General features: G+C 42.5%; 1 protein-coding gene across 8 annotated transcripts in view; it reads right to left on the reverse strand.

The window, feature by feature from the left end:
• gpc5c (glypican 5c) overlaps positions 1–12,161 on the reverse strand; it is a 120,300-nt gene that overhangs the window by 93,034 nt on the left and 15,105 nt on the right. For all 8 annotated transcript variants that reach the window (XM_044369410.1, XM_044369409.1, XM_044369408.1 and 5 more), the window contains one exon: positions 11,737–11,898. In XM_044369410.1, coding sequence (XP_044225345.1) covers positions 11,737–11,845 — 109 coding nt within the window. In that variant the 5' untranslated portion in view covers positions 11,846–11,898. The remainder of the gene's footprint in view (positions 1–11,736; positions 11,899–12,161) is intronic.

A 12,161-nucleotide genomic window follows, 5' to 3' on the forward strand; every position in this document is an offset into this window, starting at 1 on the left:
ACTTTAAGCCACTTCAGCATTGTGCAAGATGTGTGTATGTGTCTGTGGCTCTAACTGAGCAGTATTGTTACAGTATAAGTAGGTACCCAAGGCCCAAGTATCACAGCTGGGTTGCCAAAACTCAGCACAGACATGTGGCACCAGATAGCCTGCACAGACTGACATAAGTGTGTATACAGGGGCTGCACAGGCTAATTATACTGTATGACGAGTAGCTTTCCCTGAAGCATAAAACAAAAATGCAGCACATTAAAGTCATAACTCTCCCAGTATCAACTAACGCTAGCAAGTCCAGCTAAATTAAAAACATTGTAAAACACACATTTTCTTTATCTTACCTTTTAACTAAAAAGAATCATGTCCATAATCTTGTGGGCAAGATAGCCTATGTTTTCCAATGTTGCCTGTTCTGTGATCAAAAGGTGCTCTGTGACTTTGGTTCTGTGATATGGCCCATCACATTCTCATTGAAGTAGAATGTAGCCTTTGCTGAGATTGAATTATAAAGCAACAAATTATTAACCCCAGAAGGGAAATTTAATTTGAGGAAATGTGAATGTAAAGTGTGTTCTGAAGAAAGAAAATGGACATTATTTACAACTACAATTTGAAGAAATTAAAACTAAACTTGTAATTACATGTATACATTCATGTCAACTAAATGAGACAATAGGTAAGCAGCACAAACACACCCTTTTTACAAAATAAAAAAGAAGCATTGTAAGGAAATTTTAAGATGTTGACTTTATTTCACATGTGCATATTTTGATCGAAAAAAGTTAACTTGATCATGGTTGGCCCAAGAACTACACTTATCCATTAAAACAGTTAAATAGCTCTGGGTGAGAGACTTTAACTGTTCTGTGCTAGCATGTAAGTCTGTATTTTTAAGTATGCGCATATGAACCTATTGAAGTGTGTGTATGTGCAGATATATATGTGCATGCTTGCGCGTGCTTGGAGATGGTTTAATATTGTGATAATGAGGTAGGAGACACTGTTCTCATACCATGGAGCTGTGGGCCATATCTTGGCAATCAGTCCTGACTGGACCTGACCAACGATCTTCTCAGGCAAAGCATTTTAATCCTGCCACAGGCTTGGGTTTCAGACAGGTCACCACACAGATATGTGACATAGTGACACGTGTGTAGATTACATATCCTTGTTTTAATTAGTAGAAATACTGTATATAGAACCGTCTCCCACCCAGCACTGGTCATCTTAGGTTACAAGGGAGAGCTGCAATGTCATACAATCTCCCAGACTCTAACCTTTCAGCAAACAGTTTAATGGTAATAAACTATTAATAAGTCAATGAATCAACCTTTCGATTCATCATACTTGTGTGGCAAAAACCCATGTCTACAGTCTAAAGTGGGAGCATGACTCATCAATGGGCACAGATTTGTTCACGCAGGTTTGACCTGCAAGAACTGGAGAGCTGCACTCCTGCCAAAAACACTGTAGCTCCACAAGCCCCTTAGAAAACCCATACATGCAATCACAAATGTGTGCACACATATTGCAGCTAACCCCTGCCCCAAATCCCAATTTGCTTGCCTTGTCCTATCAGGGGGCTAACAGGTGGGATAATGAGCTTGAGAGAGACGACATGAGGAGGTTGAGGAGAAGGAGGAAGAAGAGAGAGAGTGGGGAAGCAAGATCCCCATCGCTCCATCAGCATTCCAGTAATTAAAAAGGAAGCCCAGCTATATCAAAACTCTGAAACATAAACAATTCCACAGATGCCGAGGGCATTCAGGGTGCACTGGGCTATAATGTGGTGGGGAGGAGGAGGTGAGGAGGAGTGGAGGTGGAGATTGGGCAAGGGGGGGGGTCACTGCTCTCTGCTCTGGCCAAAGTAGGGAAACATGATCGAAGGCAGGGGAATGAGCAGACGAGAGAAGGACAGGGACAGAGACAGAACACTGGGGCAGAGGGTGAGGGGCTGAGAGAAGATCAGGGGAGGGAGGGAGAGGAGTTCAAATGGCTAATACCATAAAGGGGGGGGTATGCTGAGGGCCAGCCTGGGGGAAGTCTGTTGACAGACTGATGGACAGCACCTCTGGTCTTCAGCATTAAGGGGGCCACAGGTCTACACTGACCCCCCCATTTCTCTTTTGTTTATTGGTATATAAATCACAGTTTCTTTTTTGATAGAGTGTAGTGCTAAGACGCAGCACAGGGTGTCATACACAAAAAGCATTTGCACCCACTGATAACTACAACCAGAAGTATGCCTGTTGCACAAGTAGAGTAGGAATAGACTAGACTAGACAGCTTTATTAATAAACAGATTTATTAATCCCTGATGGGGAACTCATTATATCTGCACTCTTTTCATCTACATAGGGAGCAGGTCCTCTTCCACAGAGGCTGCCATATTGCACCGCCATGTTTCTACAGTAGCCCAGAACAGACAAACCAAACACTATCTATAGAGATGGCCTTTCACATTTTTTGCAAGTTTCGGAGCCACTGTAGGTTCTCCTACATTCTTGGAAGGGGAGGGTGAGGGGAAGTGTATTCATTTGGTTGCAATCTGCAACTTCACCATTAGATGCCACTAAATAATACACATTGGTCGTTTAAAACCATTAAAACAAAATGCACTTACTAGAAAAACTGAACATCCAACTCCTTGTTTCTTTTTGTACAACCAAATGCTGAACAAGACTTTTTTAGGCATCCAAAATGTTACAATTAGCTTAACTCATGAACTGAAAATACATATAGCGATGGCTATGGCTATGCCTATACCTTGTGAATCTGGCATTATGTCATGATTACATTACCTAACCAACGTTGTTACCATGGTAGCAATTTGTCGATCGCAATGTAGCCACACCCTAAAGCATACTATACTTTATCATCTATTTAACTCTTAATGGTACCATAATTTACTAAATGAACATCATGCTGTATTAAAGAAGACTTGAAACTAGCGATTGAGACCATAGACTCATTAGGAAACTTTTTACTGAGGTAATAAAACAATTGAGAGGCAGGGTCATTTTCTTATTGACTTCCATACAATCAGACTACTTTTTGGAGCCAGTGGAGTCGCTACTGCTGGCCATTAGAGAGAATGCAGGTTTAAGTCACTTCCGAATTGGCATCACCTTTCAGGCCAGGAGCTACCCACTTGGTTCACATCTTCTTTACTTCTTACAATGACTGCCACCAAGCAGGTAGCTCCCTATACTTAAGGGTGTGGTTATCTTATGATTGTCAAGTTGCTACCATGGCAACAGCATTGATTACATAACATAACCATAGTGTAACCCCAGATTCACAGACTATAGACACAGCTGCCGCTATTTCACGTTGTGTTTTCAGTTCATGAAAGTTAATTGTAACAGTGATTGGTTGTACTAAAAGACCCTCTAAGGAATTGGCTGTTCCATTTTCCAGTAAGTACATTTAGTTTTAAAGGTTGTAGGCCTGTTTTTCACTAACAGAAATTAGGATTAGCATTAGCATTATCACAGTTAACCATACACTGTAAATGCACCGGGCTAACCAACCTAGCAGCTAGTGCTAGGGTCAGCTCCACCAGGTTCAAATATGGTAACTTCTGGCTGAAAAAATCAAAGATGGTGATGGTCAAATCCAAGATGGCAACGGTCAAATCCCTAAACTTCAGGTTTCAAAATGGCAGTCCACAAAGCAACAGTTAACGTCACAGTGACTACGTCCATATATTCTTTTTACAGTCTATGCTACATATATATGTTTTTCCCCTTAGATTCAGTTCTGAAATAAAATTCAGTTCTGCAGACTGGAGCAAGGTAAAACGTGCATATTCCAAGCAGCATCCGCCAGGGCTGAAAAATGAAGCCATTAAGGAAGGGTCAAAAACTGCAGTTCCCCAAATGGCCACTTTAGGAACTAGGCTTCATTTGGCCGGCCTCAGCTCCACCTCTTTGTCCATTTTGGATTAGCCAGGAGTTAGGCAGGGTCAGGCACCACCAAGATGGCAACAGCCAGAGCCGCCCACTTTGAGTTTCAAAACCGCTTTCCAGAAACCAGTGGGTGACGTCACAGTGGCTACATCCATATTTTTTTTACAGTCTATGGCACATGGAAATTGTAGATTCCTTTCAACATCAAATCAGCTGCCAGAAGTTTATTATGCTACAGACTGAATCATTATGAAGTAAATCTAATAGACTGGAGGCATTTTCTTCAACATTTGGCCATACTGATGACACTTTGTGATTTGTGATAAACAAAAAAAGCCTCGTCAAGGTAATAACCCCTAATATAAGTGGAAACTGATGATGACGGCCTGTGAAGGAGACTGAACTCCAGATTTTCATGAAAGGCAGAAAGGAAACTTTTAGGCTAACATAAGATTAACATGAAACAGACCCTTGAATGGACTCTGAGGTGTGAAAGGAATCTAAGATGAAAGGGAGTCTAATGATGAATTTTCCACTTTTCTTAACAGGTGTGGCCCCTGTTTTCATTTTTCAGCTTTATTATGAATTAGGCATACAGAAGGTCACTTATGGATTGTTTCAATTATGGGCCAAGACTACTCTTTTATTAGGCTTAATCCCTTCTGCCATAAAACACACAAAAATGCTTCTATCCATTTTGTGGGATGAAAGGAAAATTCTAAATGATCAAGATTATTACATAAAAATATTTGGAAAGGACAAATTCTGTCATATTACTGAATCCAACTGAAGTATTACAAGTTTGCCAGTTATAGACTTTGTTGTGGTTGATTAAAGAGCAGGCCCATGTGAACCTTCTGTTCCAATACACATCATAATCCATCATGGATCATACAAGCACGACAGGACTGGGAAGGGCCAGAACAACATTTTGTTTTTGTCTTTCCATTTCTCTCATTTATTGTGCCTCTTCCTCTGGTCCTCTGGAACACAATGGATTAATGACTAGAGAATCAGTGAATGAAGCCTACTGTGGGGACTCCTTAATGGTGTGCTAGGAGCCACAGAGGCAAGGAGAGAGAAGGAGAGGGAGCAGAAGAGACTCCAACACAGGGCGTAATGAGCAAAGTGAGTGGACTTGAATGGGGGAATGAAGTGAGTTGTTGGGGAGAGATGGGAGGAAGGCTGCCAACTCCAACCTACTTTGGGCTGAAGTAATAGTGTGAGTCACTACACAGAGACATGTATATCAAGATGCTCATCCACTTATGCATTAAAAGCTCATATTAAGCACACGCCCTGATCTCCCACAGGTGTCTGATGGAAGCAGCTCTTGCTCACAGACATGTTCAACTCCTCTCGCCAGCACTCACTGAATTCTCCTAGCATGACCTTATTTTGGCCACCATCATTTCCCTTAACAATAACTCCTTTCTATTACACTGAGTAAAGGTAGGTATGTGGAAATTTAAACAAAGGGGGAACTATTATGTAGTCTGTCGATTTTGTTGGTTTATCAGACATTTTCCAATGAGAATTTTGATTGCCGGCTGCTATACACATGCACAGACGTCTGCATCTCATACTTATACACATGCCCACACACATTTTATGGCTTGTGGGATCAGTCTGGGAAGGACGGCTGTAGCAGAGTCAGAGAGGATACAGGAAAAGGCCAGGCTGGACCAATCAGCAGCAGTGGAGTACAAATCCCATCAGCCAGACAGACAGATTGTGTTCCAGAAAATCCAAATTCTCTTGGACAGAGAACAAGCCCCGGGAGATGCGACTCTATCTGATTACTAAGAAACTTCCTGGACATCAAGCTTATTGTGCTCATACGATAGTAGTGAGACCGATGAAGCTTAGTCTACACCAAGAATGTTTGTTGAGGCTAGCGGAAAGGCAGTGTCAGAAATAGCAATTGTGAGGTTGTGTCAGAAGATCATTCCGTGTGAGAAGAGATGGTGTTGGCGAGCAATAAAGGGGTATTTTTCTCAGTTTGATTTTCTTCTAGTGATGTTAAATTATGGTGTAGTTTCTGGCGGCGGGCTAATCTACACAGACTTTGTATTAGTTTAGACATTTATTGCAGAGCATGCATGGTTGGTAAAGAAGCAGAATAACAATGAAAAAAAATGAAAGGAGAATTTTGGGGTGAAGAAAATGGGGGAGATTTTTGTGTTTATAGTTTCATTCTGTTGAGCACACTCTTGGCAGCTGGGTTATCTTTGAGACATGAGGGTTCCCTGCAGTGCACATGCCAGCAAGTAAGCTGTTGGCATAGTGCCCACCCTAGGCCCAGAATGCTCTTGTTAAGCAACCAATACTGACAAAGCATGGACCACAGACAGAGAGACAACCAGGAAGAAAGAGGGAGAATTATCAGCAGCACACAGTGGATCAACAGGGCAAAAACCTGTTGAATCAACATTTTTAATGCACACACACGCTCCTGATAGAACCACATTCAAACACACCTGTGCACACTTTCACTGAAACCTTGCTTTGACCATCAACCCTTCCTCCCTCCCATTTTCTCCCCTCTCTTTAGGCCCAACTCCCTACTCCTTTGGGCTCTCACACATTCATGCTGAGGTGAGAGGGGCAGATGAAAAGCAGAGGTAATTAGGGAAGGTTTGAGTGTGACTTTATGACTGCGAGAGGCTTTGAGCCTTTCCCCTTCTCCTCCCTCCTCTCCTTTGTTCTATCCCTCTTTTCCCCAGCGAGCCCGAGTCCTGCAAACTCTGAGGGAAACTCATCCTGCCCTTATGTGTCATGTCTACTCAGGAGACTAGAAAGGCGTTGTTAAAACATAAACATGCTGAGGACACTCACACATTCACACACACACTCAAATACACAATGTATTCGCTCCGCTATTAGGTCCATAAACACGTTTCCTCTCCGCCCTGTATGATTAAATGAGACGTGTAGGGATGGATTCCGGATATCCTCCCTAATTTAAGCATGAGCTCATGGTGCACTGCAATGTCATCCTGTGTCCAAGCATCAACCTCTAGAGCAATAACTCTGTCGGTCAAAACATCTGCAGAGAAAAATACATGCAGACATGGAGGGAGAGGGAAAAAAACACCATGATGTGAGAGAGGATAGGCTAAAAAGATCACAGGCAAAATGAGCGAGGGAACTTCCAGACAAATGTAGAGATTGCAATAAAGATAGATAGCTATGTGTCTGATGAAAGAATTAAGATAGAACATGACAGCCAAGTGATTTATCATTCCTGTCACGTGCCCATATATATAGAGACACATGCACACACAAATTGTGCACACAAACACATATAAATCATCACTGTTTAATAAAAGAGACAGTTGCCTTTACAGACTTGGGGTAGGGGTGCAAAAGAAAAAAAAAAACAGACATGGAGCAAGCTGTCTACTGTCTCCAAACAAGCAATCAGGGAGGCTGCTAATCCCCAAGGGCAGAGAGACAATTACAGTAGGTTGAACTCAACCACCTGTGAAATCCCGGGGAGACAGTCACAGGGGGAGACACACCAACCAACCAGACAACCAGGGTTTCTCATTCTCTTGTTCTTCCTTTAGCAATTCTCACCTCCCGACTCCTCTTGTTCTGCATTCTGCCATTAACAGCCCAAAGTATCCCTGTGCCTTAGGTCGTTGTTTCGATTACTTTGTCTCTCACATACACTCATGCAAAGACTGTCTCCCAGCACGCAGGGTCTGGAGAGTTCCTGGATGATGAGACAAGGAACAGCTAATTATGTCACCTCATTGAGGAAAAGCACCATCCTTGTCATGGCCTCTTTCTCTCTCACTCTCTCGCACTTTCTCAAGTGTACTTCTTCATTGAAGGGCACCTAAAGTTTTAAATGCAATGCACTTTCATTGATGATAGAGAGCTATCTAGGCCAAGAGAATACATTTCTCTAGAAAGCATTTGTCAACTCCTATGAGGACAACTTGAGCCCTGAGGTGGTCATGGTGACTTAGCAGAGGTGGTAAATACTGTACATGCTCACATGTCTTGAGTACACATGTATGCACACACACAATGATCAAGATGCACATGTACTAAATGCTCAAACACCCCTATCACACACACACACACACACACGCACACACACACACACAGACCTAATAGCCTTCAGCTGTGGGTCAGGTCCCCCTTCATATCGGTGTCAGCATTTTCTTGACATCTGCTCCCCAGCAGTGTGAGTATATATCCCGATACTTACTCTCCTGCTCATCATTCTCACCTGTCATTCACAGACCAGACACACACAGGCATGCAGAAAAGACTGCCAACAAATTCAGTTCACAGGGCATTAGGACGGGTGACAAATTAAAGGAAAAACCAACATGAAGTGTCTCAGTAAGGTGTTGGACCACTACGTGCTGCCAGAACAGCTTCAATGTGCCTTGGCATTGATTCTACAAGTCTCTGGAACTCTACTGGAGGGGTGAACACCACTTTTCCAAAAGATATTCCCTCATTTGGTGTTTTAATGACGGTGGTGGAGAGTGCTGTCAAACACGTCGCTCCAAAATCTCCCATAGGTGTTCATTTGAGTTGAGATCTGGTGACTGTTAAGGCCATAGCACATGATTCACATCATTTTCATACTAAAAGTATTCAGTGACCCCTCGTGCCCTATGGATGGGGGCATTGTCATCCTGGAAGAGACCACTCCCATCAAGATAGATGATAGATATAGATATAGAGATCACTCAGAACAACTTTGATTTGCAGTAACCCTTCCCTCTAAGGGGACAGGTGGACCCAAATCATGCCAGTAAAATGCCCCCCACAGCAAAACAGAGCCGGATCCCCTCACTGTAGGGGTCAAGCATTCAGGCCTGTACAAGTTTTTCCTTTAATTTGTCATCCGTCTGAGTATGTCGTATTTTATATGAGGGCTCTGTTGGAATTCACTAAAAGTAAAGCTCTAACCCACTGTTATTACAGCTTAACTTTAGGCAAACAAAGGCACAAACATATTCTGGCAGCCAATCCATCTGTTCAACTTTCTCTCAGCCAATCCGGAGGCCACAGAGAGGTGTCCAGCCAGTAAGATTACTCCAGATCTGATTGGCTAGAACAGGCTGACAGGCCAAAGCCCATGATGGCAACACTAAGCTGCCCCAGCTTAGACTGGGTTCTGTGGTGGACACCCACCCACCATCAGGCCCCAACACTCATTACCTATCAACTATGGCATGGATTAGGAGAGTCTGCTTGTTTGTGTGTTGGGAGGGAGAGAGAAGTCCAGAGGGGCTGGCTAGGGTGTATCTGTCTGTATGTTTTGGGAAAGTTGAACGGTAGGAGGAAAGAAAGAACAGACAACATGGATATTGTCAGCAGGGATGAGATACCAAGGAGCAAGGAGGTGAAAAGACAAAACTGCCTGCAGGATTTAGGGCATGGCAGTTACAGGGTAAAAGGTGATGGCAACATCAGGATAATCCCTAAAGGTTCTTGGTTGATTTTGCAGCATAGAATCAAACCTATTCTATCATATTAATACAGTAACAATTTTGTGAAAAGGAGCCCCTCAACATTCATGAATGTGGTCTGCGTTTTTGGGGTCATATTCATGACATGACAACTCCCACACATGACAAAGCACAATAGGACCTTTAGGGCTGTCAAAACAAGGGCAGGCCAACAAAAACACACATACATGCAGACACACACACGCACACACCGTCTCTCTTCTAATGGACATGTCCTTTTGGCTAAATCTTGCCAATCAGCGAGAACGATTTTTACTTGAAACAATAAAAGCTACACTGCATCAAGAAAAATACTCAGGAGAAACTCAAGCAGAAATGCACACAGACACACACACACACATACACGCATATAAAGTAGGACTTGTCGTTGCCAGATTCATGGTCAAGTGAATGACAGGCAGACTGAAAGCTGTACAGAAAATCGTGGCCCCATCATGAAAGAATTATCAAATAAACAACAGATTAACAGATGAAGAGCAGCAGTTTTTAGCCTGCGGACAACTGGCTCTGTTGAACTGCATGTGGTGCAATTGAATAGACACGAACCAGTAGGGCTAGGACAAGAAAGCTACTCGCAAACAATTTTCCACCATGCAGCGTGTGAATAACAGTATCAATGGTATCAGCCAAAGTCATATTCTCATTACTTCATGCGGTATATGAGCCACTTGCTACTTCACATTCCTCTCGAGGCACTCAGACAGCACAGAGACTGTCCTTAGAAGGCCTTGCAAATTGAGGGCTTGTGACATCATCATTTTCAGCACCATCATACTCCAGTATCTATTGTTATTCCATTGTTATTTTCCATCTTGGCCTTTTCTGGATATGTGGAACACCTGATCTTCATTCTCCAGACAGGCTCAGACATGAGGTAAGAAGGGAAAGATCTTAATGATGATGAAGTGGATGAATACCAGAAACACTATTCAAGCACTGTTACTTCTATCCATGTAACCTGCTTGTAAAGAAGTTGTGAGAGGCTTATCTCCATGTCTGTGTAAACACCTACATAACAAATATGTTTGAAGGGACTGTAATTTCAAATTTCAGTTCATTTGTAGGATGGAGAACATTGTGTGCCACTAATATATCCTGATATCCAGATGACATGTACAAGTTAAACATGACAGTAACAATTTCCATGACAACAATGTCTGAAAATAATAAATTCTCCATTACCGTTTTCTGACCTATGTCATTCTCTATTACAGCATCCGTTTACATATGACAGGAGTTTTCCATATTAGAGACCAAGACCAGTAGTGTTGGCCTGCGTCTAAGCAGTCCATTGTCTTATAAAACTAATTGCATGGTACCGAAATTCCTGTAACATTAAAAACATCTGAAGCATGTCTCCAAGCCTGTGGGATTGTGCTAGAGGTTTTGGGGAGGAAAAACTGTCTGTTTTGGAAATTTTAAAATTTAAATGACACTGCAATTACTAGCGGGAGGACAAGCTTGGGCAACTACTGCACTGCTTGATTCAGTTGGGCGTAGTACAAAGCCCTTTGGCAGGCAAGATCTAGCTGAAACAGGCTTTGTATCTACAGCAGAGCCTTGTTTATCCAGAGCTCAGACATGTGAACTGACCGGGCTACCAAAGAGGAAGCACGACCAAAAATACACCCAAAAATAAACACCAAACAAACAAAATGCAAACAAAAGTGATAACATGCACAGATTGTTTCACTCTCCAGAAGTACCATCATTTTTTTCAAGGGTTCCAGTAAGTGTTTTGCTGTACTGAGAGCAGGATCAGATAATGACAAAGCAGACCATCTTCCACCAAGCACTACAGGCTGAGAAAAAGGCCCACATACTCTCTTTTTTCCCTGTCTAACCTCCCTGATCCTTCTCCACAGGTCTATTGCTGCCAAACCCACAGAAGAAGGGAAGAGGGGGGGAGTGAAGCCATGCCCATTCTTTTGGGTTACACACTTGCCTGCACACCAGCTACCGTGACCTTGGGGAACTGAGTAGAAACTTTTTTTTTGGACATATAAGCATTATTTGCAAGTAAGAAAACAAATACAAAGTCATTTAGTTATTTATTTCTGTATTTGGATTCAAATAAAGGGTGTATGTTCAGTTATAGGTCAGCAAAAAGCTGGGAAAAGTTTTCATGTTAAATACTTTGCAGAAGGTAGCATTCTGGGGTATCAGTCCCAGGCAGTGGTAAGTACAGCATGTACCAGAATAACAACCCACCAACCACTGTATCTTAACATCTCTTTCCCATCCATCATCAACAACCCAGTGTCCAATCCCACCCAACCTGAGCCATCCAGCCCCAGCTTGCCCACTTTTGTCTCAGCACTTACCCTGGAAGGCGTCCGAGTGGCCTGAGATGAGGTGCTCAAGCTCATAGCTGTAGGAGTGAATGTTGTGGAGGGTTTCTCGTTTTACAGCGAACTGGTAGCTCTCCTCCATCTTCCGGGTGCAGCAGGATGGACCATGGTGCTTACAAATCAACAGATCCACATCTGGGAAATTAAAGCAGACATGGACACATACCATATGTCATAAATTGTTTATCAGTATTTTTTTTTAGTAATCACTTTCAAGTCAGTGGCAACACATTGCATCAAGCATATCACAGGAAGTGGAAGTGAAAAGGATCTTCAAGATCTCAATTTGAATAAGATGATAAATTCTTGAAGAATGCAAAAGTCTTTTATCCTATGAGATATATATTTATATCTGGTATATGATTCTACATTGTGCTGCACGAATATGTGTGAGTATA

The sequence above is a fragment of the Thunnus albacares genome, chromosome 12, assembly GCF_914725855.1.
Source record: "Thunnus albacares chromosome 12, fThuAlb1.1, whole genome shotgun sequence".
In the NCBI taxonomy this organism is placed as follows: domain Eukaryota; kingdom Metazoa; phylum Chordata; class Actinopteri; order Scombriformes; family Scombridae; genus Thunnus; species Thunnus albacares.